Genomic DNA, 27,226 nt, shown 5'->3' on the forward strand with positions numbered 1-27,226 from the left:
ACAGAACAGGATCCTTGGGAATCTAACTGAGGGATTTTAAGATACAAACTCTATGCGTTCATCTCTATAGAAGCCTATAAATCTGTACCAGAATTAAAATGTGCAGTTTTAAAATAGCTATGACTTTATACAAACCTCAGACTGCGGGAGGAAAAGAGCTGAAAAGTGTAATTTGTTTAGCTGAATCAGCCAAGATGAGAGAGATGTTCAAATTTACTCTAGGTGTGTCTAGACAGAGATATATTTATTTTTTTGTGTGTCCCAGTCCTTTTAACACTTCTGTGTATTTCAGATCTACTTCTTAAATAAATACTTGGCTTGCATTTGTCTTAAATTTTTTTAGATTAAGAGTGATTTAAACTGAGGTGTCATCCACTTAAAAGACATAGTAACCTGTAACATACAGACTGGACTATTCATACAGAACTCACTTTTCTACTGCACTTACCCAGGCTTAAAGCACCCTCACTGTGTTTGTGACAGCCTACAAAATTCTATTCAAGCAAACTCAAACTGTCCAAAGTCTCCTTGACATAAACAGGATTTTGGTATCTTTTGTGATAATGTACAATGTTTTATTATGAAACCTGTTTCAGTGAAGTCCTTGGGATATAAAAATGCCCACAGAAGTCTCAGTATGTTTCTGAAAAATGACAGACCTTTAAGATCTTTAAAAGAGAAAGCAAAAGAGAGTAGGAAAAGGAGGCAAAAAGTACCCAGCAGGACACCAAAAGTAAAAGGTTGTTTTAATATCAAACCCATGTTTATCATGCAAAGTTTTAGCTGCATTCTCATACCTTTATCCTCCCAACGCCAGTGGAAATACAGATTGGTGATTACCCAAGGGCATTATCATTTTCTAGCAAAATTGCTATTGCATTTATTCAATCTTTTGCATCTACTCCATGGAGTTTTCAAAATTTTACATTTTATTGCTACTAAGGTCACAATAACATGGGCTTTCTTTCACAATCTATCAGAAGAATTCAAAAGACAACACAGATCATGCAGAGAGTAATGCAATGTTAACCCACAGAGCCACCATTTAGGGCTGTTTACTATGGCTTTATGGAAAAGAACCTTGAGAACAGTCTTCCAAATCATGCTTGTACACTGAAGCATGTAGAAGTCATAATGTTTGTAATAAAAGAACATAATAAATACAGAACTGGCAGATCTCTGACCTCTACAGCTTTTGACAGTCTGAGTATGTAAGACTGAGAATGCCAGACTGACCCTACATCTGGCAAGAAAAATAGAAGTCCTGGTTTTATCAAACTCTGGCTCAAATAAGATTAATTTCCATAAGAAAAAAATACTGATTTTGTAGTATTAATGTAATATTTGCACTTATATGTAAGTAGAAAATTTATTTTACTGTGTGGATTTGGTGATTCAAAAAAGCTCATAAACCATTACAAGAAAAAGTAAGATTAAATCAGTGGGGTTTGCATATGGTATTATTTCTTACCTGTCAAAATGCTTCAAATTAAATTAGAGGGGAAAAAAAGTTTTGAGCATGTAACAAAGTTCTGCATTCATTTTTCGGCCTGTATCACTCTTACTGCAAATGCTAAAATGAACCTTTTGACTCTGCTATTTGAATCAGAAAAACTATAATCAGCTTAATACTATTGTGAATGTGTTGGTATATGGGTTTAGACTGAAATCTCTAGAGTTTAAGTGATATTCCTAAAACCCTCATTCTTTTTTTCTCTCATTTTCTGACTTCATTTCTGAGTCAGAGACAGAGAGGGTGGAGGATAACTCTACCTAGGCCATTTGACCAGGCAAGAAGCCCAAGAAAAATGATTTTTCCATGTAACATTAATAAGTAGTAAAATCCCAAAGTTATTTTGCAAGACTTCAATTAGTATTTGAACTTACTGTATAAATGACATAGTTGTATAAATGACATAGTTGTTTCTCAAGGCCCTTATAGCATTGCATGTCCTTGTATATTGTACTGATTTTGGGTTTTAGGTGACCCAGTATGTATTCTTCTTTCACATTTTCTTTCTGTATATCCTTTGGCTTCACCACAGGTGTCACAAAATGCTATACAGTTTCTACATGGAGATCACCCAGGTAATGACAACATGCACTTTTTCCTTTTAGCTCAACCAAAATTCAAGTGATTTGGTTAGTATCAAGACAGATTTACCCTGTTAAAATTCCTGCCGGTTTGTTCCTCTCCACACCCTACATGGTACATCCTGCACATCAGTGTCTTTCTGCAGGCAAAGACCAGTACATCAGAGGGACTCTTGAATTCACAGCTGACCTGCATCCAGCTGTAATATTTTGTAGTGCGATAGTTATGATGTCATACAATCAGTTAAAAAGAAAAGCTATTTATCTTGGAGGATGTAGTTGACTACAATGAACATGGCCATTACCCTACCCTCAGGCTACATAAGTTATTCTTAAAAAATCCCACCTCTAGAAAACAACTTTACAGCAACTTCTTCAATCTCGAATATCCCAAGAGCAGACTACAAGCAAACACCTGATGCTTCAATGCACAAACTGTAGAGGAAGAAGACTCTGCTGACCACACTGCCCTGCCTTCCTCAAGGTAAATCCTTTCCAGAAGCCAGCTTCACTGAAATTGATCAGCAGCCTCTCTCTTACCTGGTTTCATCTGCATTTGGATGCACGTTCAACCAGAATAGAACAATGCTCATGCAGGTTTTACCAAGAGCTGAGACTCTCATCAAAAGAGACTTCAAGATAGCAACAAGTATGAATCTGCAATGGGCATTTATATTTTGCACTGCAAATTAAACATCCTGTCAGGCCTTTCCAATAGAAACATGGCTTGGTGTATTGTAACAGGTACTACTGCACATTTTTTCAAATGAAAAGCATGAAGAAAATAAAACTGTATTTCTTACTTTCGACGAAACATTTCTGCAAATATGCAGCCAACACTCCAAAGATCAACTGCTGTTGCATAACTGGACTGAAGCAAGACTTCAGGAGCTCTATACCACAAAGTAACAACCTGCAAAACAAAAAGGAACAGAAAAGAGAGTGCTGAGCTGGAGAATTACAACCTCTGAAGTGCTGTATGTACAGCTTCCACTTAGTTTAATCTGTACTGTAAAAACTCACGTATTAGGGCAAAGTCGTTTAGCCAGCACACAGAAAAAGGGTCCTTTATGGAAAATCTCAGCATCCATAGCTGCAGTGATGACTTAGGATGGGATACCATTTCTTGACAGGAACATTGCAATTCAGGGTACACCAAAACTAGAGTATCAGAGTACAACATGGGTGTGACAATCATACTATCACATCACATTACCAGAAACTCTTTGAAGCTTTTGCAGCTTACAGACCTCAAACACTTTTTAGTAGAGATTTGGACTCTCCATAAGGCAAATGCTAGTCAACTGAACAAAGCCTTGTTTTCCTAACTTTTGTGAATGCAGATGTAGTCACCAGAGCCAAAGTGGAAACAAACAACCCAAATACTGTGGGTTTACCCACAGGACAAATCAGAACCTGCAGCATGTCTGTTCTCAGCCCTTTATCGTGTATGTACTATTTTCCATAAAAGAAATTTGGTTAACTCAAGTGCAGGGGCAATTAGGATAAACATGGTGACCTGCCTCAAAAGTTGTCTCTGAAGAAACCGAAGAAATTAATTTTTTTTTTAAGCAGTTGGATACAGATTAAGTCAAACCCTTCTCAAAGTTGTCCCTTACCAAAGGCATCAGTGCTGTCTACTGTGGTTTCCTGGCACACAAAGGAACCCTAAACTGTCAGTTTTTAACTAAGCAACACAGCACAAGGATTCCTGGCAGATTCCTGACCTTTACAGTTGTGTGACTGTCTTTGCCCATGTGCTGCTGGTCAGACCAGCAGTAACTTCTCTCAAACCATATGTTCAGATGACATACTCTTTCCCACAGACATGTGCCACATAAAGTGCCTGCTTTTAGGCTGTTCTTGTCCTGGTGGTTATGTCACAACTCACTGTAGGACCCAGTGGGAATTTCACTGGCACTGCTCCATCAATGTACTTTGATAAGTCCTGCTCACTGAGCCCACAACAGAGATGGGACAGTTTATATTTATCCTTTTATATCCCACAAGTAGACCAAATACAGATGAGACTGACTGTCTCTTCAGGATATCTGCAGAAGAATATAAGGAGCTTCTGCAGAGTCTTGTGTGAGCTACTATCTTGCTAGAATATTATCTCAGAACCACAGGAATATTCCACTCCTGGATACAGTTATAATCCAGCCGTAACAACATATGACCATCAGCTAAATGCCAATATTTTCTTACTCTGTGCTATAATTTAAACCTCTGACTACTAATATGGGGGTTGGCAGGGTCTCTACAATTACTGTTTTTTTCTTCAACAAATAAAAAGATGGGAGATGTAACACTCAGGAGGAACATGAACCAAACCAAAACTCTGGGAAAAAGATAGAAACAAAGAAAAGTATAATAATGAAAATAAACTGTAAAATTATGTTAACTAGGATGGTGAGTTCTGAATTTCAAGACTAACACAAAGAAATGTGTAAGAATACTGAGTTTTTTAAATGATAAAAACATAATTGTCTTCAAAGAAAAATAACAATGGAAGTAACCAGCCGAATTTGCTGGTCAAAGCCAGATGAAACAAAAGTAAATACAACATTTATTTCAATCGTTAAATGCCCTGACAGCCTTTGTAACCACTGAATGGCTATTGAAGGGAGGTTCATGGATAATTGTAAGAGTGGTTATATTTGCTAACAAATGCTTTGATGCTTATTTATAAAATTTATAAAACAATTTTTAAATGCTTTGATGCTTATTTATAAAATTTGTCTATGAAACAGTTTAATGGCACAGTAAAAAGTACTGCACTGGCAAGCTACACTTCCACATACCCATCCACAGAAACAGATTTCTGTGCAAAAGCTGGGCTTTACTTTGCTTCATTTGCTTTGTTCCTGATTTGCTACCATACCAGTGATGCTTTTATGAGACACTTCTTTGTATAAAAACCAGAGAAGTTTCTTCAGAGATTCACTTCAAGGAAAGAAGGCAAATACAACCAGAAGCCAGGGATTCTCTCAGGAGATGTCCTGTCTGAATCAGATGTAACTCCTCCTAGAACACATTATTTTTCCTAATGCAGATGTATCTCTGAAACCGAACTATGATTTTATTCTTGCATTTGTGAGTACATTTGTGGAAAAGTTTACTGAAGTAATATTGCTTTGAGAAATTAGATATGACAATTTCAACCCATTACTGTCTGTGAATGGCTGGTTAGAGTATCAGGAGGAAGAGCTGTGTGATCTCTGATCTGTGGGAATACCACCAAACCTCATGATTCCTGGTTTAAGGTCCACATGGCTCTTCTCACACAGAACATAAGGATGTTTTATTTCCCCCAATCCCACAAACCCTTCAACATTAGAGCTCTGCACTCTCACAGGCAAAGGACCAGCGGAAGCATGGTTGTGGACCGTATGCCCCTTCCAGATGAGTGTGGCACAGGACAGCTGCTCCTTTCCTGAGAGATGTATCGCAGCTCTTGCCCGTGTCCATGCTTGCTGCTTGCTCAGGGGAACAGTGCTGTTTTCAGACGGCTGTGGAAGTGTGCAGCACTTGCTGCTTCTCCCATGTGACCCCTTACTGGCAAGCTCCCCAAGCATTTGCACCCTGCTATGCTCCAGGGGAGATTTTACTTGAGTAATTTGGAAAGCTAAACCTGTAAAATACAAGATTTCCACAAGACTAACAGTTAAATTTCAGCTAATGCCTGATTGCATTATAGTCAGAGAGGAAGGAATCTATGTTGAGCTGTTTTGATATGCTCTGTCATTAATGTGTCACTATAAAAGTGATCAAATAACTTTTATGGTTTGTAACATGCAAGTCTGTGTTTCAAAATGTGAACTTGAAAGGGATCAAAATGTACTAAATGTCAGTTCACACACACGTAATGCCACAGATGACTCCTTTTGTGGTCAGAGTCTTCTCCTGAAAAGCACAGGATGATGTGTACGATGCAGTGGTTTTGACAATTTCACACTCTCTCTTACCATAGAAACCAAGACAATATTTGTGGACATTCCAATAACATTTGCAGAGAAGTAGAAATGAAAATTATTCTGAACACAGGATATGGTGAGGCTGAACAAGCAGGTCATCACTTCCTCTTTAGCATGGTTCTGAGTTAAAAAATGCTTTCCTTAGGTAAGTCAAACTACCAGGGAGACAAGGTCTCCCTGAGCAACAGCACATTTAACAGAGCTGCTTGATTATCCCATTTTTAGGATGAAAACAGCATCAGCACCTGCATCAGTACATCTTGCTTAAATTCTGTCTCTCTTGAAAATCTGACACACACGAAATGCAGCACATGATGGTTGCTCTGTAGGAAAAGGATTCATGCTCACATGCTGATGGAGATCCTAAATTGTGCAAGACTCCAAAACACTTTTGAAGCTGTCGACTTTAATGACCATGCTACATTTTAGTCCTCTCACCTAAGAAATTTCTCTCCACTGCCTTGCTTCTCCTTGCCCTGGCTGGTCTCCTCAGCTCCTCTCTTACACCAGCCAGGTTTCTACCACATGTCCAATGACCTCCCGGCTTCTCTCCCTTGCCTGCCTCTGCCTTCCTGTCACACACACCAGTGGTCCCCTGACAGCATCACCAAACGTGCCTAATTCCCTGCTGCTCCTATGCAAACGCCTGGGTGGACACAGCCTGCTGCCCTGCTGCATCCCATGGGCTCTGCCTTCCCTCACATTCCTCATCAGCTCCTCTGCACCTCCAAGTTCCCTCAAATTTCACACCTTGTCCTCTTCTTCCAATTGACTCCAAATGCTCCTGGGCAAAACTAGGTCCTTTCCTCCCCCCTTTAGCTTCTTAGCCCACTCTGCCTGTCCTCAAGGTATCCTGAACATGTGCATTTAACAGATCCAGCTACATATGAACAGACTGAGAATATTCACACAGTGGAAGAAGTAGGTACCTAAAGATGTAACTAAGTTCCTTTTCCAGTGCACATTCTACTGTTTCTATTATTAAGATTGGATTGGTATCAGGTAAAAAAGGTATCAGTAGGTGCAGATGACTACTTCTATTTAAAAGTTAATAGATTTAGGCAGCACTTCATGATGAAAATAAATGATGTGTGTACTTGTGAGACAGAAAAAGGGAAAACAACATCTGCAGAAGTCTACTGAGCTGTGTCTGACTCTCTGAAGAAGGAAATGTGCTCTGTGAGAAGCAAGGGCAGAACTGCATTTAGAGTCAGATGAAAAAAGAGAACTTCATTTCGAAATAAAGCTTTCTGCCTTACCACACCTGACAGATGTGGCTATGGGGCATCACCCAGCCCAAGGACTTTCAATCCTTTGCTTCATGTTACCTGTTTCTGCTGAAAAATCAAGTTAGTGGGAAGCGTCTACTCACTAGCAACAGAACAGAAGATCTAGGCATTATGTCAGTCTCATATAATTTCCATTTACTTTACAGAACAGATTTTTATTTTCGTAACTGCTCAATTTAAATGGATCTGCACAATATACAGCCCTTTCCAAATATAGTTGCTGTCTGAATACCATTTAGTTCAAAAAAGACTAAGACAAACAGTGGTTTAGGGATGGGGTTGAGTAACACAGACACAAAAGACTACATTTCAGTTTGCCACAGACTTTAAGTACAGACCAATGCCCAGTAGCACGGCTACACGAACAAAGCAGGGATCAGACTGTAACACAGCAGCTATGTCTGTGCTAGGAAATTAAATGGGACAGGAAGTGTTCCTCTGGCACCGAGACCAAAAAGTACAGAGTGGCCTATGTCCATATTATTAAATTCTCAGCCTCCCAAAAAAGGTGACCGCATGCAAACTGCTTATTGGGAATGGTCTTCGGTCCATGCTTAACTGCCAGTGCCTAGGAACTGTCTGAGGAAGGGCTGGTTGGAATAACTCATGCCAGGAACCATTCTAATAATTTAACAGTATAGACAATTGAGCTCCAGTACCCATGGATGTTTTCTGGCACTGTTTAATCTACCAGTCAGTGAGTCACGCTGTGGCACCGGGTCTTCCTTTCACTCCAGAAGGAAGGCATTTTGCTATGCTTCCCTCATCTCCTCTGATTCAGAGGTGGCTCCACAAGACTGATGGGGTGGGGGAGGCAAAGCCTACTCCTCATCTCACCCACCAAATGGTCTCACTTTACCCTAAATGTGTTGCACGGGTCATATGAACACACACTGCATTTGATTACCATCCATGGGGAGAATCTGACTGGCCCAATCTGACTCATCCAAAGCTGGATGAGACTAGTTCTATACTAATTAGCTCTGAAGGGGCTTGGAAGAGGCCAGTAAAACCTTTTAAAACACTACCTTTCACAGAAATCATGCCACAAAAGAAATTAGCAGGATGCTTAAATTCACATAAAGTATCCTTGAATCCAAGTAAAATTCCTCTTGGAAATATTCTGCTTTTGTGATTGTGGTTTTTTTCTGTGCTCTTTTTGTACTAATTTTATTAATTATATTGGCCATTAGATGCTGGCTCATTTTGTTACTTAAAGCCTTTAAATCACATGAAAGATTACTTGCAATTTTTTAGAATTTTTTCTCCTACAGTGGTTCTTAAACTCAGGTTTTTTGTTCTGTTCTCACTAACAAGGCTTTCACATGATCTTCAGGACATCTTTTTGACCATTTTTCATTTATTTTTGTTCTTTCTTCCTGAGTAAAATGAGGGAACATAGCTATACATGGTACAGTATGCAGAGTCAAGCTCTTTTGTGTAGCTTCATGGTCTTCCAATTTCACAAAAAATCTTTTGCTTAAAACTGTTCACAAGGATTCAAAGTGCAATCTTACCAAATTCACTGTGAACCTGCTACTTCATGGCTTGTTCTTCAGGTCTGGGACTGTAAAACAACTCAAAGAATTTTCTTGAAGCTTTGTAAAAAATGTCTTCTCAGCTGAGTGACTAAGCTTGACACATTTGCCACAGACTAGCTGGAGAGGACAGAATTACAGACACACATATTGATTGAAGGCTGGCTTCAATCCTCACTGCAGAGAGAAGTTGTCTCTGCCTAATCCACCTCCCTCTCACTTGCTACAAACACAACTGAGAAGACTCCACAGAGACTGAAAAGAAGAAATGTAGTTTCTGAACTGAATATGCTGAAATGGCTCGCTAGTCTGACAGTGTAACATTGCTTAAAAGAAAGTCAATGTCCTATTAAAAACTGCTTAGGAGAAGAAAGGATTTGTTTAATAATGTTTCATTGCCTTCTGTTTGGAGTATGGACCAACAGTCAGGACTGAGCAAGACACAAGTGGCAATCCAGAGGGCTGGTGACACTAGGTTGTGACATGACGGCATTTCTGCAGGATCATGGACCAACACTTGTCCTGTGTGTTGCTCTGAGTCCTCCTGATGGCCCAAGGTGGCCCCACTTCCAGCCTTCTTCACCATGCCCTGCTCTGCTCCAGCAATGAAGATATTCCCCACCTCCATGTCAACTTCTATGCTGCCTAGGAACACTCCAAAGACCTCTGGAAGTGGATCACACATATGCCACACAGGGGAATGATTTTTGTGTGTTTTTCCGTGCATGAGTCCCAGGAAATAAGGGAGGAGGAAGTCTGGAGTGTGCTGGAGGCAGGAGCAAGGGGAAAAGAGGTGAGGAAGGGAGGAGAGACAATGCCTCATTCCACCCTGCAGCACCATGCACAACAATTCCAGCAGAGGCAGAGAACACGTTCAAAACCCACCTGTCCCACAGGTGTAATGAGGACAAGACAAGGGATTTTAGCATGTGCTAAATTTTAGCCTTTGTACGATGATGTATTTTTTATCTCTGCTTTGGAAAAGGAGGGGCGTCTCCCTTATTTGCTGGCATCTGTCTTACTGTGCTCCCCTATCACTATCCTTAGAGCATTCACTGAGCATTCTGCATTTATAAAACAAATCTAGGACTCTCTTTAATCTATCTCAGAAGACCTATTATTATTCCTAACTGTGACAGAGAGGTAATAATTGCTGCATTATATGATGTGCTTTAGTTTCCAGGGGTAGTATCTGCCCGAATAATTATATTTGTTTAATCTCTCTTCTGAGTAGTGGTTCTTCCACTGTAATTTTACTGTTTTCAGTTCCACCACAGAGATAGGTATGACTGGAGAGAATGTTTCTTTCTTAGAGAAAGATGATTATAGTTTGTCTGTTTATAGAAACATTAAAATAGTTTCCCTTTTAAATTAAGTGTGTAGCAAACTACTCTAGTGGCTTTTAAAAAGCACTTCTTCACAAAAGATTTAGCACACAAAACATGAAATCCTTTCTAGTGCTATGGGTCTCATGAAGTGCACATGGCAATACCAATTTTATCTCTTTATTCACATTTGTCTCTATTCTGGCCACAAGCTTGATGAATTGCTTTATGAGAACTGGAATGAATGTTGTTATCATTCCATGAGTCAGATCATCAGGCAGAAGATTATTTATTTATAGAAGACACAATTCTGATCACATGTACCACCCACTATCAAGCTGCTGTTTTAGAATGGGATCTCCTGTTTTTGATGCTAAAGCATTTGTGATTTGAAGGAAACACGGTTTAGCATCTACTCTACGATAACACGACAAATAAAGAAGCCATTCATTTCTTAGATGCTCTGTACACACAAAATTAACCAGAATTTTCTTTTTTTTTTTTTTTTTTTTATTTCTAGGAAGAACCACATCACCCAGTGTGACAGTGCTGCTGAAGAGCATTTCTAGGTACATCCGTTGTCAGGAGGCATGAATGTGCGTGCGTGCGTGTTTGCAGATCGTGTGTGTAGCTGAAGACACTTTACCTACCTTCAGTGGGTTTTACCTTAAAAGTCTCTGCGCATGAAACATCTGTGTGGGACAGCTACTAGAAATGAAAACACGCTCTTAACATGAGGTAATATTTCAACCACTAGTGATTCAGATCTTACCTCAAAACTCACACAAGGAAATATATTTCTGCTAAGCAGAGTATTTCACAGAATCCTCTACAGAGACAATATAGAGAACATTTCTGAAAGACTACCTGAGACTTCAGGTGAAAAGTGTTTTATCTTTATACACAAAGAAAGGAGCAAAAATAATATCAGCAACACTACTCTACCTGATCCGGATCCCATGAAAGTGAGACTTGCCAGGTGTTCTTGTGCATTGAAATCAAAACCATGATTCTCTATTCTCTGAGCTGCAGTGCAGCCTTCTATGGAATGTGGGGCAACTCAGTTCTTTACAGAAATGGTCAGCTTTGCATGCAATGAGACTCGTGCTTATATTGCAAGGTATTTATAGACAGAGATACTTAACAACATTCAGAGTGACAGATTTTTAACAGAAGTAGCCATTCTTCAATTATGCTTCAAGACCCAATTATCAAATCTGTAGATTGAAACAGCAAATTCTAATAATCTATCTCCGAACTAAAAAAACCCACAAAGGCAGAAAGAAATAAACACCACTGTCTTCTTATGCAGATCAAGTCAAACACCTACTGTAAGGAAGAAGACATTCCCTTCCACAATTCACAACAAAACTAAAGCTAAAAACCCAAAAAAACCCTAAAAGGTCTCAGTCTGAGACCGTGCATTGGAATACAGACCTGGTTCTGAATCTGGCTGCAGCAATTTGGCATATTTCCACTTGCTCAGTCACCTGTTGGCCTTAGCTAGCTCAGGGAACAGTCCTAACTTCTAGAAGCACATTTGGGCTTTGTTTCAGTTGCTTTACTCTCCTCTACACCTTTAAGCCACAAAATCAACTCATCTAGCACCCTGCATATTCCCACTGAATGGCAACTACCTCTTCTACAGTCTCTCACATCACTTATAACCTGGCTCTGGAAGCAGAACACAGAGCTCTAACTTGTGCTAAGGACCAAACTGTGGTCGTCTCCATGCCAAGATCCCCCAGAGCTGCCCTTGGGACTGCCTGGCCTCTTCCTTGGTTCATCTGACTAGGGACTCTGAGCCTTACCACCTACAGCTGGAGTTGATAATGATGACCAGCTTTCCACTGCTACCAGAAAAACAGAGTCTGATCAACAGAAAAAGTGTTCCCACTTCCTGGGGCGTGGTGTTGGACTCCAGTCCTGACCAGAAAAAGCCTAAATGAAGCAAAACCATGAAGGCCACCACAGATCTCTCTCCCATGGAACTTGGGCCCACTTTTGTCAAGACATCTTGAACAAAAGGAGGAGATGCACAGAGAAGCCACAAAGAATGGAAGAAACTGGGCCAGTTCTCTAGGTGAGAGGCTTTACTGTGGACAGCTTGGGAGTCCAGACAGCAGAAACTCGGTGCAAACAAATTCTACAAGATACTATTTTCATTTGGTTGAGAATGAAACTTAGAAACTGATGTTGTGTCTGAAGGCAAAGTACCAATTTCACTGAGAGCCTGGTATAGTAGGTAAAAGGCTGCTGGAGCAACATCTGTCAGAGATGGTGATATGAAGCAATAGCTTAGAGTAAAAAGTCCTATATTACAGCAAAGCTCAAAGACAACCCATGGCTGCAAACTAGTCAGTTTCTCTGCAGTAGAAACTTCACTCGGGATGTACCTGCCCTCACTACTTCACAAGGTGCAGACTTCAACCAGCTCATCATGACAACCATCACAGAGCTGAGCCTTCCTAGACCTATGGCATGAAGAATTTGAGCAACTCTGAATACTACAGATCTGTGCCACATTTGAAACTGAATGTAGTAGATTTTACTATGGCCTTACATAAATGTATGCCTTTAAAGTGAAGTAAGCAGAATTGTAAATGATACCACAGAGTTGAAAATTCTATGAGATACCTTTCAAGAATTCCTTGAAATTACATTTGGGAAACAAAACCCTCATGAAACATCTTTCTATCTAAAAACAAATGTGAAAAGAGATTTATAAACACACACAAAGAAAGTAAGAAAAAGCTGAACTTCCCTTACACAGATGCAATATATGCATAGGTGTATGTATTCATATATACTTAAACATACCACAGATCACTAGAAATTAGCTGAGTCTTGAAATAAACATCACCAGAACGAAGACCTGCCATTGACATGTAATTTCCAGCCAAAAGCAAGGACTGGAGAGAAATGTCAAAACCAGTAAGAGGAGTTTTCAGACTGTCTGAATGTCAGTTTCAAGTAGCTTTGTGATCTTGTGACCAGTAAAATGCCAGGCACAATCCACTGAGGTTCTGAAGCTCTTTGTAGGCACCTTTAGTTATCAAATTCTTCTTACTCTGAAAGTGTCTGCAGGTCTTACGTGTAGATGGTCACATACATCAGAAAGACCTGTATTGCAGAAACAAGCAGCTGCGCTTAGCTAAAGCACTACTGTGAGCGACGAATTTTTGGTAGACAGATTCCCTGAGTAGATCGATATTCTCAACAAAAGTCCATATGGAGCCCTACCTGGTGAAACCTTTAACCAAGAGTGGTGGTAGAGGCAATATGTGTTTGCATCTACGTTAACATCTTGTGCAAATGTTATTAGGTTAATCTCAAAGTGGAAACTCAGCTGAAGGGGATTTAATTGGCATCTCCAACACCCAAACACATTCTTTGACCACTAGGCTAGGGTTTTTTTGGGTGACAGCTCTTTCCTTGCCTTTGCTGAAGCCAAATCATTATTCTGCCAGGAGTATATGAGTCATGGGGCAAGACTCTGTCTGAAAGCAGCTGAATGCTTAAGAACTATCAGCTGGAAGGGGAAAGGACCTGAGTTTCTGGATACTGCTCTGGAATGCGTATGCATTTTACATTAGACCATCACTGGATAAAAATAAAAGCAGGCATTAATTACATTAACCAGGCTGGATTCTATGTTGTATCTAGACAGATTGTATTCCTTCTACTGGATGAAACTCATGCTCTGCTTTCTTCTGTGGAGAAAGAAGCAACATCTCCTCCCTTGCTACTTGATACACTACTCAGCAGCCAAAACTAGGGTTCACAGCACTAAGCTAAGTGAAGCCCATAATTTTGAAAGAAACCAAAAGAAAATTTCCTCCACTTATAAATGCTATAGGATTTTTTGAACTGATATTGACTATCTGAAGATATAGCAGAAAACAAGAATGTTACAGTTGGTCCAATACTAGAACTTGACAGACATTATTTCCCAATCTTAACATTGAAGATTGTATGATTAATTTATGTTATTTTCAAGAAGCCACATTCCAAGGAAAATTATTTACAGATAACATATTGTGTTAGTTGCATAAACAAGACCTGAATTAGTCTAAATCACTGAAGACTACTCCAGAGTGGCGACAGACTTATAAAAATATAAAATGTTTTATTTGTGAAAATAATGTTGTAGATCAGACTTCTATAGATAACACTCTCAAAATTGATACAAAGCATCAGTTATTTAAGCCAAAGAGATAACAGCTTAAGACAATACAAATAGGAATGTTCAAGGTAATGAGTGCTTTCATGTTACAAGTTCTCAAGTCTGAGGGCACTGCATCAGGCTAAAGGACAATGAGATAAGAGCAATATTGCTAGTTACTAACAAATGGCAGATAAAAGACCTCTTCTGGATTCTGATTAAGTGACAGCATTCTACACATTCCTGTGAGTTGAGAAAGTTTGCCTGAGAACAGCAGCTATGTTACACGTGAAGCACCACTAAACAAGCGTATCTCTATGTTTTTAAATTCCAGTGTGAGTAATGGCTCTTTCTCCCATCTCTTTAACTTGAACAGAAGCTCCCTCTCTCCTTCTGGACACACAAGAATAACTTGGCGTGCTTCAGTTTCCATTAAGACGTATAAATGTATATGCTGAAAGTAAAGAGAAGTTCTGTAGGACTCCATGGCTGTGAGCCAATGTTTACAATCCCCTGGGTGGGAAATGACGGGTGAAAGGCTCTCCATGGCAGGCTGTAGGAGTCTTTGCTGTTGCCGACAATGACCTTCTGCCTCTATTTTCAAAGTAGCTCCCCTGTTAACTCCTTGAACACTGTGTGCAGAGAGGCCTTAGAGAGGAAACACTTTCCCTCAGAGTCCAAATCCACTTCGAGGCATCTGTTTGACAGACTCCAATTTCAGCAGTGGTTAAGGGAGTGCGGACTAATATGTGTACTCTGCATCTGCTGTTGGAGTGTACTATTGAGATGCAATTTTAGTAGTCCAGAACTGGGCTTAGCTGCGTTCTGCGTGATACAAAATGAATGCTCTCAGCTTCAGAGAAGGTACATCAATTTACAGGCACAGGGTATGCCAAACACTGACCATACTGAGTCTCCAGGACAGAAGGAAAAATTCAATTCATAGAGATATGTTTTAATTCTCTCTGGCCAGTCAGTAGCAACGTTGTTTGCTGGTAGTGGCAATATCTTCTCTTGGGGTCTCCTCAAAAGAGGAATGATACTAAAAATTGAAGACAGACTGAACCACAGACTGCCATTGGTGCAGTAAAGACACACAACAGAGCACCCAGTATGGAAAGGAGATGTACTGCTTCGAAAGGCTTTGCCCCTCTCCTGCCTGACATTGTAAAATACAAGTTTAGGAGATCTCCTCTTGTGTCACATCCTTTTTGCTGCTCTGTAAATCACTCATGGCTCCTAACAGTTCAGGAAGAGTCCTTATCAAAAAAGATAAAAACGGACTTAGAAAAAGGCCTTCTAAAATGCTTATTGCAATATATACTCATCTTTGAAAATAAGAGAACAAATCCAAGGGAAACTAATATTCAAGCACTAGCCTAGATGCTTTAATGGTCTCAAGAGAGGGAGTCAAATACTCTTCTGAAAACATCAACCTTACTACCAGTTAACCTTGGAATACGTTTTCCCATCATCTTTGACACTTGTCTAAGCTTTTTCCCCACAAAGATCTGTTCTCAGAAACAACCACTGCATGCAAAAAATTCTCTACATATTCGCTGAAAGGGAGCAAGAGTGCTTGCCATCTCCAGAAGACGTTCCCAGTATTAACAGCCACACAGAGACAGCAACATCTATCCCCTCCTTGAACTTTTAGAGAAGCCATGTAAATAACATCCTCAATGTGGTCAGGAAATACTTATATGGGTGGCCCCGTGGATGCTGAGGAGAAGAGAGAAGCAGTATGAGAAGCCAGAGCTTCTGTAGAGACACCAAGCCCAAGTATCAGCAGCTCTCAGATTGACAAAGATGAACAGCCCCTAAAACCATTGCACTAAGGTTCTAAACTCAAAGAGGAACAGGACAAGCCTGTAGGACCTCAGCTGTTCTTTTGAGGCAAAAAATGTTTTGCATGAGAAGGCTAATGTTATTAGGCTGTGCAAAACCCACAACTGGACATCTCATAAAAAGCTCCAACCTAACTCCAAATATGCATGCAATTCCTAGTGATTTCAGGCAAAGCCCTGAGTGGTTCGAGAAAGACATCTGCAGGCAGTGAAATCATTGATATTTAGATCTATGCTTGTTTTCAACTGTTAGAACTTTAGAAAGTGGTTTTAGAAACAAAAATATTAGAAATACTCCATGTTTTGTAAAGAGTATACAATTGCAGCTAATATATGCTATTTTTTTCCAAAGAAAATGGCAATCTGCAAGGGAAAGAATTTTTGGTGATAGCAAACAAATAACATATTTAGTATGGAATATTTTTCTTTCCTATTAATATGAGATTTTGTTACTGCTGTTTAAAATTATTAATGATCCTGGGATGAGACACTAAGTATTTTCAAGAGCTAACAGTATTGTTGTTTTTAGAAGGATACACTCAGGCTGAATTTAGAGCAAATTAGATTTTGTAATATGAAGCTTTTACAAAACATGGGTCTAAATGACCCCTCCTTAAGCTTTTTTATTTACAAAGCATCTTTAAACACCAGATAAAACTTTGCTTTGTTTTGGGCTACTGCATGAAAATCTGAAAATGAAACTTCTTTGAAAAGAAGTAGGAACAAGACTAAAATAACCCATGAGCACAATACAGCAGAAGGAAAACAGAAGTGAACAGCACAACTAATGAAAAAAACAGACAAAACCCCAAAAAAGTTAGTTACAGCAAAGGTGTTATTGGGATCAATAAAACAGCCTTTTAATGCTTTTTCTGAATAACTGAAGTCTTAGTTTAGCAACATTCCTTGAAATCACTTATCTGAAGACTAAAAATATTTCTTAATACAAGTCTGGGGTGTAATCTTCAGGCTGAAAAATGATGCAGAGTACTGGAGATGACCTTTCTTAACCATCTTGCCACTCCTACCTCTAGGACCTGGGATGAACAACAGTTGACTGGGAAATCAGTACATAAGAATGCTATCTATGTGTTGTATCTCACATGTCAGCCACAAGTGTAATTTTAATCAATTACATCTCAGGCAAGTACAAAGTAGATTACATACCCCTCCTCTAATAAGTGATCTATAAATCAGGTTATTTTTCAAAGTTTAAAAGACTTTCATTGTCCTTGACTGCAGAAGGAACCAGCGTACTTATGAGAAATGAAGCCTATTCTAAGTAACCTCACTTCCTGTGAAGTTTTAAGTATCTCGCAAGCAGTAGCAGCTCACTACATGCAAATACAGGATTTTTTATTTTTATGAGGGAAAAAACAGCAAATCTGTAATTTGTAAGGTAATTTTGGTATCAGTACATTTATGTCACTAGGCATGGGTCTGCTCTTGAACTTTGCTGACTTGGGGGACCTAAGAGAGTCTCATGCCTGCCAGTGATCAGGAGAAAGCTACACTTATCTCTCCCATAGATCTGACCCTTTTTTTTATCTACTGCTTTTACACCACTTTGACAGTTGTTTCCAAGTGACATCCCTAACTGTGAATAAATTACATATATTACATATATTGTATACATACATATTATATTACATATAATATATATGTATATATTACATATATAGGTGCCACTATGGACATCTATAATGTGTGAAGGGTCTTTAAAGAGAGTAAGAATCTGTTTCCACATGTGATAGGATACACAATGGTTGCTTACAAGGCTGTGAAGAAGGCATCTGTGCATAGGAAATAGCACAACTATTAGTAAAAAATGAGTAATTTTGCACCAAAGGCCACTGGCTACTGGAAGATGTCAAAGTACATCTAAAAAGCTGTATAAATATACAACAACTTAAGCTGATAACAATAACTTATTTCTCATCAATTGAACATGTTAGAGCTGCCAACCCTGTCACTGCCCAGTGCAGATGGTTGTCCTCTCCATATAAGCTGACAGCCTTCACACCAACTTGCATCTTCTTTGGAGAGATGGCCTAATACCTGCAATCTATTCTTGATTCTTTTCTCTGCTATGTACTAGTAGAGCAAAATTACTTACAACATTGCATATAGTAAATTAGGAGTATAAAACTTACTGAAAAAGATGCCAACACTTTAACTGTTTATAAAGACAAAGAAAATAGAAAAATGGTATCAAACTAGCATTATGCAGCCTTCTGGTTTTTTTCCAAGTGTTAATGCTATACTGTGGGCTTTTTCCCTAAACCAGATAACTGTAAGGTCTGATTTCATTGATGAGTTTAAAAAGGCAGCATTCACTGCTACTGAGGGTCTCCTTCTTGCAGCTGTTGCTGTGATGGGTTGTATTTAATGAAATATTCTCCCTCTTTCCTCTGAAAACTTAACACCTATGATTTAACATTTAAAACCCAGCTTCTGTTCAAACACCTCAAAACAATAACAATGCATATGCATTGACGTAGTTTTATTTCTTGTAACAAAATCATTAGATTCATGAAGCAACAACTGAACTGCTCCATACACAGTATATAGTTAAAACTGCAGAACTGAAGCCAAAATATGCACAGCTAAAAGGAATGTTACAGGGGGGCCTCTCTTAGTGAACAAAGCAGGCTCAGTTTGGCTCTTTTTCCCTAGCGCTACCACATCCGCACATCGTTAGTTGGAAAATTCCAGATATATGCTGTAATTTTTTGTGCTTTTTTTTCCCAGTACACTTGAGGCTTTAGTGTCCAGATGCCATTTTCCCCCCCTTATCTGTCCCTGCTAGTTTGGGTCCTTGCCAGTTGTGGTCAACAATTAATACAGCAAAAGAAAAATACAGTACACTCCCTGGCAACTGGCAGAGGCTCACAGGAAATACCAAATAAAAACTTTATTATGTATTGTTTAACTATTTTGTTTGCCTGTGGGCCACCCTGTTGTTGGTGTAATTTAGAAAAGCATGCTCCATCTGGATGATCTGTGCGCAGGCTCATTGTTCCCAGAATCTGTCACGCACAATCACTGCTTCAGCCTGTGGCCCTCTGCAGAAAGAAGCAAAGGCATGGCAGCCCTCCAGCCTGCATTCCTTTTCATTAGACAACTTGTGACCAAATGTTAGAATAGAAGAGTAACCTTTTAATATTCATGTAATTAATTTACTTTCCCCTTTAATTATAAACCTTCATGTGAAAAGAAGAAAATAAAAAGACTTCCCTTCATGATTCTCCTCCCTCCCCCATCTTTTCTATCTGCTTTCTGGGACATGGAAGGTGCTGGTTTCATTACACACAGGTACCAGTACTTCTGTCTACTGGGAAATTCACATGGCATGAACACATTGGCAGGCTTTTAGTTTATGTATTAATTGGTCTGGTACATGGAATAGATTCTGAATTATAATAAAATGGGAGAAATTAAATTCTTTCCTCTATACACCCTTGCAGCATCTGCTTCCTTGTCTTAATCAGTGGGGTAATCCATTGAACACAAAGCCATTCTTCTGTATTTGAAAACACAATAGACATCTAATTGAAGTTCCCTTTCACAGTAAGGTCAGCATATGACTCAAAATACTGTGTCAGCTGGGATTTTGGCTGTGCAGGGTTAGGTGTATAGGTAGTGCTTTGTCAGTTCTGCTTTCCTGGAAAACGGTGACATTTTTTATCTTATGTTAGACCAGTGTTGAACTGGCTAACATGATGCAAAAAATTTGCTCCCTACAATTCAAAAAGTGCATTTGATTGCAAGTGCATCTGATGCATTAAGGTCCCATCACATCAGTTAATTTCAGCACACTGAACTGGGGCCTGAAATTCCACATGGGTAGTTCACCTTTTAGTTGCTACAGCCCATTCAAATGAATCCAACTGTAGTAGGTTATAATTGGAGTAAGTGAAACTAAGGTAGAAAGTGCTTGTCTTCAAGGCAGCATTTAAGTTCTTATTGCCTGATTTTGATTGCAGTTTAAATAGGTGATGAGGACATTAAGGATTCACAACCACTTGGCATATCAAAGGATGGGGGCCCAAACACAGTCAAGTATCCTGTGTAAGATGTAGTGGTTTCTATGGCAACTGAGGAACTGTTACTGAACTTCATTCATTTTTCTTTTATTAAATAGGTATACTGCCATGTTAGGTCTGCAAGTGATCAACATATATATTAGTGGTTTGACTGGTTTATTCATCAACCCATCACAGGAATGGAAAGCAGCACAAGAGATTTTCTGTTGTAGTCACTTTAACAAAAAATAATGTAACAAGTCAGAATGCTCTAGATGAGGGCAAGACTTAAAAGTGAAAAGTCTTTCACTTAGTAATAAAATAGCACTTAATTGAGTTGGAACAATTCTTCAGTTCAGTACCTTTAGCAGGCAATGTAACAAAAAAGATGACATTTTTCATATTAATTGCATATTCAGGGTATAACATTTCACATATTCACTATGAAAGAATTCCAGTTATGTGTCAAATTAAACTGCTTGCATGTAAAAAAGTAGCATCTTTTGTCCAGAAGGCAAAGCAGCAACTGGAAATAAAAGTGAATTCAAACACTCCTTGGCCTAAAGCAACAAGAAATTGAAAAACCCAACCAAGTATAATGCAACAAAAAAAGTCCTTGTCATTGTACTTAGTATGGCCTAATTTTTCCTGTCAATGCATTGACTGTCTTTTTATGCTTCCTCAGTTTCTTTTTGCTCTCTTTTCTCCTAATTCCCTCTGTGTACTCCACAGTCTCCTATGGGTGTGCCATAAAATATATTATTTCGTGGGAAAGAAAGATGTTAAGAACTGTGCTAAGCTGAATTCAAAGACAGAAGATAGGATGCTGGATTCAAAGAAAGAGTTAGGATGGACTGTATTACAGTTAGAACTCAACAATTAAAAATAAAAATTGCAGTATACTCATGATGAGTAATTAAAGATGTAAGAGATCAAGCTCCTCCCAGGATTTCCAGATTCTTCTCCATTTTCACTTCTTGAGCAAATAAACTAATACTAATGTAAAAATACTAATGTAAAAACTCAGTAATTAAATCTACATGAATTTTTATGACATTGCTCAGAGGGTAAAACCATGAGAATAAAAAGCAATATGAATCACTACACCTGGATACTTATAAGAAACAAAGGAGAGTAATACACTCCCGTAAAGAAATCTTTCCTCTGAAGAACAGGAGACAATGTTAAAATCCTTGATTAAAATAATGATGCAGACTAACTGAAAAGATTAGTCTATTAACTAGGATTTTTTCATAATGGAAAAATTTAATGCTTGGCTGTAAATACATAATATGGTAAAATGTCTTCCAAAAAAGAAAACAGATCTTGATTCAAATTTGTACAGCTTGTAACACAATGATGTTCTATGCCATGATGGTAGAGTTCCAAAGGAATTGTCTCTGTTGAGGGGATTATGATGCAAAAGCTTAACTTGCAGACAAGTTCTTTCCTGATGTCAGAACAGAAATCCATAGTCCACAGCCTAATAGGACAGTACTGTAACTTTCCATTCCACTGACCAAATCTGAAATCCCTTAGAGTGTAAAAACTGCAAAACTGAATAAAACCACCCTGTTCTACCTGAAAACTGTAGTAGAAGCATGCAGGAACAGTTCAATTGAGCTTCTCACCTGGACAAGGTGCAGACCCACTAATTCTTGGAAATACTCAAAGCAATGTTCAGAGTAGGATATTTCAGTCCTGAAATTCTTCAGGAACTTCAGGAAAAAGGGCTTCTCCATTTTAGCATGGACCTCACCAGGAATTATTGAGCAGTTTGTGTTCATACCTCTGAATGAATTTAGAGCCTAAGGGACATGAAGGGAATCCTCAGAAGAAAATTACAACAAAAAGACAACAGGTATGGTTGTCTATTTAATACTTGTGCTGTTCTTTCAGACTTCTGAGCTTAACTGCAACTACTGTCAATGAAGATATTCATGTTAATCACAAAAAACGCAGTTGGAAGGGACTCATCAGGATCATTGAGTCAAGCTCCTGGGTCTGTGCAGGACACCCCAAGAGTCACACCATGTGCCTGAGGGCATTGTGCAAACCCTTCTTGAACTCTGTCAGGCTGGTGCTTTGACCAAGCCCCTGGGGAGCCTGTTCCAGTGCTCAACCACCCTCTGGGAGAAAAATCTTCTCCTAATATCCAACCTAAATCTCTCCTGACTCAGTTTCATGCCACTTGAGTTCTTGAGCTCTGTCACTGGTCTCAAGAGTGAGATATGTACCAGAACCTGCCTCTCTGCTTCCCTTCATGAGGATGCTGAAGACCACAATGAGGTCTCCCTCAGTCTCCTTCTCATAAAACTGCTCCTCCAGACCTTTCACCACTACTGAGGCTGTCTTTAATAGCCTAATGTCTTTTTTATATTGTGCTGTCCAAAACTGCACATAGGACTCAAAGTGAGGTCACAGCAGTGCAGAGCAGAGCATCAAAAGAAAATCTTATGTGGACGTCTTCCCAACGTACAAGGTGAAGACTTCTCCGTCGTGATGATTTCACTTGCAACACGAAAAAAGAAAAATAAGACCTTAATATCAACTGTATAAATATCCTGACTTACTTCAGAGAAAGCAGAAAATTATCAGAGACTGTATTTCAATGCATACGAAATAAAAAAATATATAGTTCCATCCCTTCATTTTTTAACTATTCTTCAAGACAAAGTACAAGACACATTCTAAAATTAGAATTTTTAAATTCTATTATCTTGTACTGAAGCCTACTACCACTGCTTGTGAAGCTACTGAAGGCATAGAGGAAAATAAAAACTCTTCGATTTTTAATATGACTTAGCCTCAGGCATTTCGTCCATTTTTCATGGCCTATGATACGGAAAGGTATTAACAGTCCTATTAATAAAAGAATTATTTCATCCTTTGGCATGAAAAATAATAAGAAAAAATTACTAATGAGTACCCAGTATGAAGGGTAACAGTACACAGTGTGATATAGATTAGTCTATGTAAAGAAGAATTACCATCCACTTATGAATATTTCCAGTCACTCTAACAGCTTCCTCAGTTCAGTATGAATCTAGCAGTTTTGGAAGGATTTATGCATTTTACTTGCTAATAGTGTGAGGGTCAGATTACAGTTGCAGTGTACCAGCTGCAGGAAAAGTTCTACATAAGCACTGTAGTTCCCCTCTCAGACAACCTGGTCTTTGCACACTATGCTGCACACTAGTGACATAGACAAGGGTAAAAAAATAACTCCTTAATCCCTTCCTGGTGAATCCATTCTCAAGAATGAGATTTCTTTTCTAAGGTGAGGGCCAGAGCTATTGGGCCAATCTGGATGACAGACAGCACTGAGAACAGAAGGGAAACAAGCACATGTATGTATAAAGTTTAAAAAAAAAAAATCGAAGTTAGGGAATGAAAGTACCTATCACTGCTTGTAAATTCTAAGAACAGCTGTGGTTTTTGTCCTTGCTTTTCTGTGAGCTAACCTCCAAAACTACAGAATGGGATAATCTGTGCACACATTCAGCTGTGTATGACTTCCATTCTCAGAATTTGATAGTTCAATACCGAAGCAGTGCAGAAGGCAATGTCACATGTGACTATACATAGAAAATACACAGAGCCTCCTCACAGCAGGGTGGAACTCCACCCCCTTGAGGGCCTCAAAAAATCTCTGCAGGGTAAATATATAGCTGAGAGAAACAGAGTAAGTAGAGAGATACAGAATGCAGGAAACTCAGGCTAACTTCAGAAGATGTCTACATTGACCATAAAAGCTGAAAACTGTGTTTACATTGAGACAGGCTTTCTTCTTTTCTGGTTCAATACAGATTCTTTAATCAAACATGTCAAAACTTAATGTATACACATTCTAATTTTTAATCTGAATTTACCTGATGCAAACATTTTTTTTTCTTAAATTCACTTGTTTTATGTAAACTGCTTTTTAACAGTTGCATCTATTACTGCTTGCATCAAATTTCATTTTGTAGCGTGGAAAACTACCATTTTAGTAGTTTTTGCTGATAACTGAAGTTATGGATACATTTTCATTTTTATTCAGGAATAATTCTCAACTGGCTACTACAGTTTTAAAAGATGTACTCAAAAGCATTATTCAACAATGACTTTCAATGTTATTTCACATTCTTAAGCCATCGTTAAGATTTTTCATACTCTCTTGCATTAAAAAATGGTTTATTGGCAAGGTTTTAACTATTTTAATATGTTGACTTGTCACTGTCGTGTCAAAAAGAAAAAGGGGGGTTTGTTCTACAAAGTACCAATGAGAATTCTGTGGCCAAAACCATTAACTGGATAGGCACTAATGTCAATACCATTTTCCAAAGTCCTTCTTGTTCTTTGTATACTTCCACCCCTCCGAAGTAGCTTGAATATTTGTTAACAGAATGTTTGTATTTTTCAAACAGAATATGAAAACCTGGAATGAGATTCTAGCTACAGTGAAGTTAAAAGGATGTTTTCCATCAACTGCATGGAAGCTAGGATTTCATAGCATGGAGATTTCATTATTATTGTACCAGTTTACCATGCCAGTTTCCCAACAGCAAAATCTGAAGCTAAAACCAAAGCGGCACAATTTGTTTCTTCATTTGTATTGAAAGGTTCTTGGTAGTCAGATTACTATATCTACAAATATCAAGCTTTGTGTTTAAGATTTAGTTCATGGTATAAATACAGTTTGCCTACAAACTCAAAATTTTTACGTTTTCAGATATTGATAGTAATACTTGGTCTTGATTTCTGTTGAAAATTATTCAGTCATCACATAAATGACTTAAATCCATCTGGCTACATTGTATAATGCTTTACAATGTCAAGCGCTTTTAATGCCCTCTGAAATTACAGTTCGAACAATGCTTAAACCATAAAGCCAACGTCCCACAAATCAGAGAAGTCCATACCAGAAAACAGGTGTTTTCCCCCACGCTGTTCAATCAATGCAGTTTTTTCTCTAGAAAATCTAGTTGTATTTTTCATAAACTGATTTTCTTTTCACAGAAAAGTGAAAGCTAGTTTTCTGAAACTAAATTATGAAGTGACTTTGGTCCATTTAACAAGGTCAGACTGTTTATTCTTGACCAAATTCTTTCCCACTGTAAAAAGGTACTTTTAAATGCCACATTCCAAAACACTGCCAGTAAGTCAATGAAGCATATTTTCCCACAGGAACTGATACCATGCACAGGCCCCACCTTATTTAATTCTTCTAGTGACTGAATTACATAAGATGCACGATGTCTTTAGTGCCCCAAGTAATTTAAATTTATCAATTTTAATGTAGTGCCAGCTGTGCCTTTATTAACTTAAATAGTTTTATTAATTTCAAAGCAATACTGTCTGAGCATCATCAGACAGTAACAGAAACTAAAAGACATTTATTAAAAAATTTAAATATTAAAAAACCCCATGAAATGCAAAATTTACTGTTGATTTAAAGACAGATCTTCTTATTTGCCTTATTAATTGGTTTAGTTCATTGAACTTAGCTTCTTGCTGATTTACATCAGCTGAAGTATGTGGCTGCTATCACCCACTGCAATAGCCATAAGAAAATATAAACCAGTAAAGCATTTGCAACTTTTAAGCTATGCTTTCAAGCTGGTTTTCATTTTATGGAGCAAGAACAAAAATACATAAACAAAATTAAAGAAAACACCTTTACATTAAGAAGATACATTTCGACCTCTGATCCCTTCTGTTTAGATGCTATAGTGAGCATGTTTTGAGATGTGTTTTTTCTTAATGTATCATGGCACCCAGATCAACCCAGCATACTAAACTTCATAGCAAGATTTTCAAGTTTTCCAGTTATATTCTTTTGTGTTTTAAGAACTGATTGATTGTTTCTGTCCTTGTAAATGCATTATGAAGCAGAACTTGGAAGAATCGCATGGAAAGATGTACATACAAATAAAACGAGGTTAAAAGGCATCAGCTACATAATTCTTTCTGGGATGTACTGTCAATGAAATTACAGCAGCAATGGTGGAACACATTATTTGAAGGTACTGGCACTTGCAAAACAGCCAAAACTGCTCTGTCTCAAATGGACATAAGAAGTAGATATTATTCTTATGGAATATTAGAAGAAATGAACTGAAATATTCAGATTGAAGGTGTTTAAGAACATAGTACAGGAAAGTGTGCTCAATTATAATTTGATTCCAACAGAGCACTTTAAATATACACACACCCCTCTCCCCCTGACCTATCAAAATAAATTTCAAAATCTGTCCTATATGTTTTTTAACAATGTATACATATACAACACTTTCCCTGTTTTTTAAAGGACAACATCTCCAGGCTGTATCAATTTATAGTATCTTTTGCATGAAAATTTAATCAGAATAGAGAATTTACTAATTTTTAGAGGATAGGTGAGGAGGGGCAAGAAGATGTGAAATGATAATGGAAGACATGCATTTGTTTAATTTTATAAAAAAGATGTAAAAAGTCCTGTTTTCCTGAAAAAAATGAACAGGAGGATATAGTTTTCCTCTAGGACTTATTCCAAGTACTCTAGCTCTCAGCTTTGTCAGCATTTTGCTGTATATGTTCCTGTTCATGTCTGTGACTTCAGTGTCTACATTTGTGCACTGTTTCCCATTGCTCCTCTCACCAATTTTTCCTCAGAAAGAGGAAAGCTCATTATCTAACTCCTGTAAAGCAAATCATGGTCCCTACAGATCCATGCAGTGTACATGAAGTAAATGTAGATTATTAGCTCATACTTAAATGAAATGAATGCTGAGGCACACTAAAAGTTCAATGACTCCATATTCTATCAGAATGAATATTATATGCTGTTTCCCTTTTGTGCTGGTCTGCAAAGGTAGACAGCTAAACTCTTGTTTTGTATGAAAAGCTTCAAAACTGCAGATCCTTCATGTAAGTTTTCCCTTACGTTTGTGTGCAGCTTGCCTGGGATCCCGTAACTAGTGAAGAATGAACTCATTACAATGT

General features: G+C 38.4%; 2 protein-coding genes across 4 annotated transcripts in view; one reads left to right on the forward strand and one right to left on the reverse strand.

The window, feature by feature from the left end:
- The window catches only part of RBM48 (RNA binding motif protein 48), a 241,495-nt gene that overhangs the window by 71,476 nt on the left and 142,793 nt on the right, over window positions 1–27,226 (forward strand). The window lies entirely within an intron of this gene.
- CDK6 (cyclin dependent kinase 6) overlaps window positions 1–27,226 on the reverse strand; it is a 136,442-nt gene that overhangs the window by 39,352 nt on the left and 69,864 nt on the right. For all 3 annotated transcript variants that reach the window (XM_066317291.1, XM_066317308.1, XM_066317299.1), the window contains exon 5: window positions 2,898–3,007. In XM_066317291.1, the coding sequence (XP_066173388.1) occupies window positions 2,898–3,007 (110 nt within the window). The remainder of the gene's footprint in view (window positions 1–2,897; window positions 3,008–27,226) is intronic.

The sequence above is a fragment of the Sylvia atricapilla genome, chromosome 1 (assembly GCF_009819655.1).
Source record: "Sylvia atricapilla isolate bSylAtr1 chromosome 1, bSylAtr1.pri, whole genome shotgun sequence".
In the NCBI taxonomy this organism is placed as follows: Eukaryota; Metazoa; Chordata; class Aves; order Passeriformes; family Sylviidae; genus Sylvia; species Sylvia atricapilla.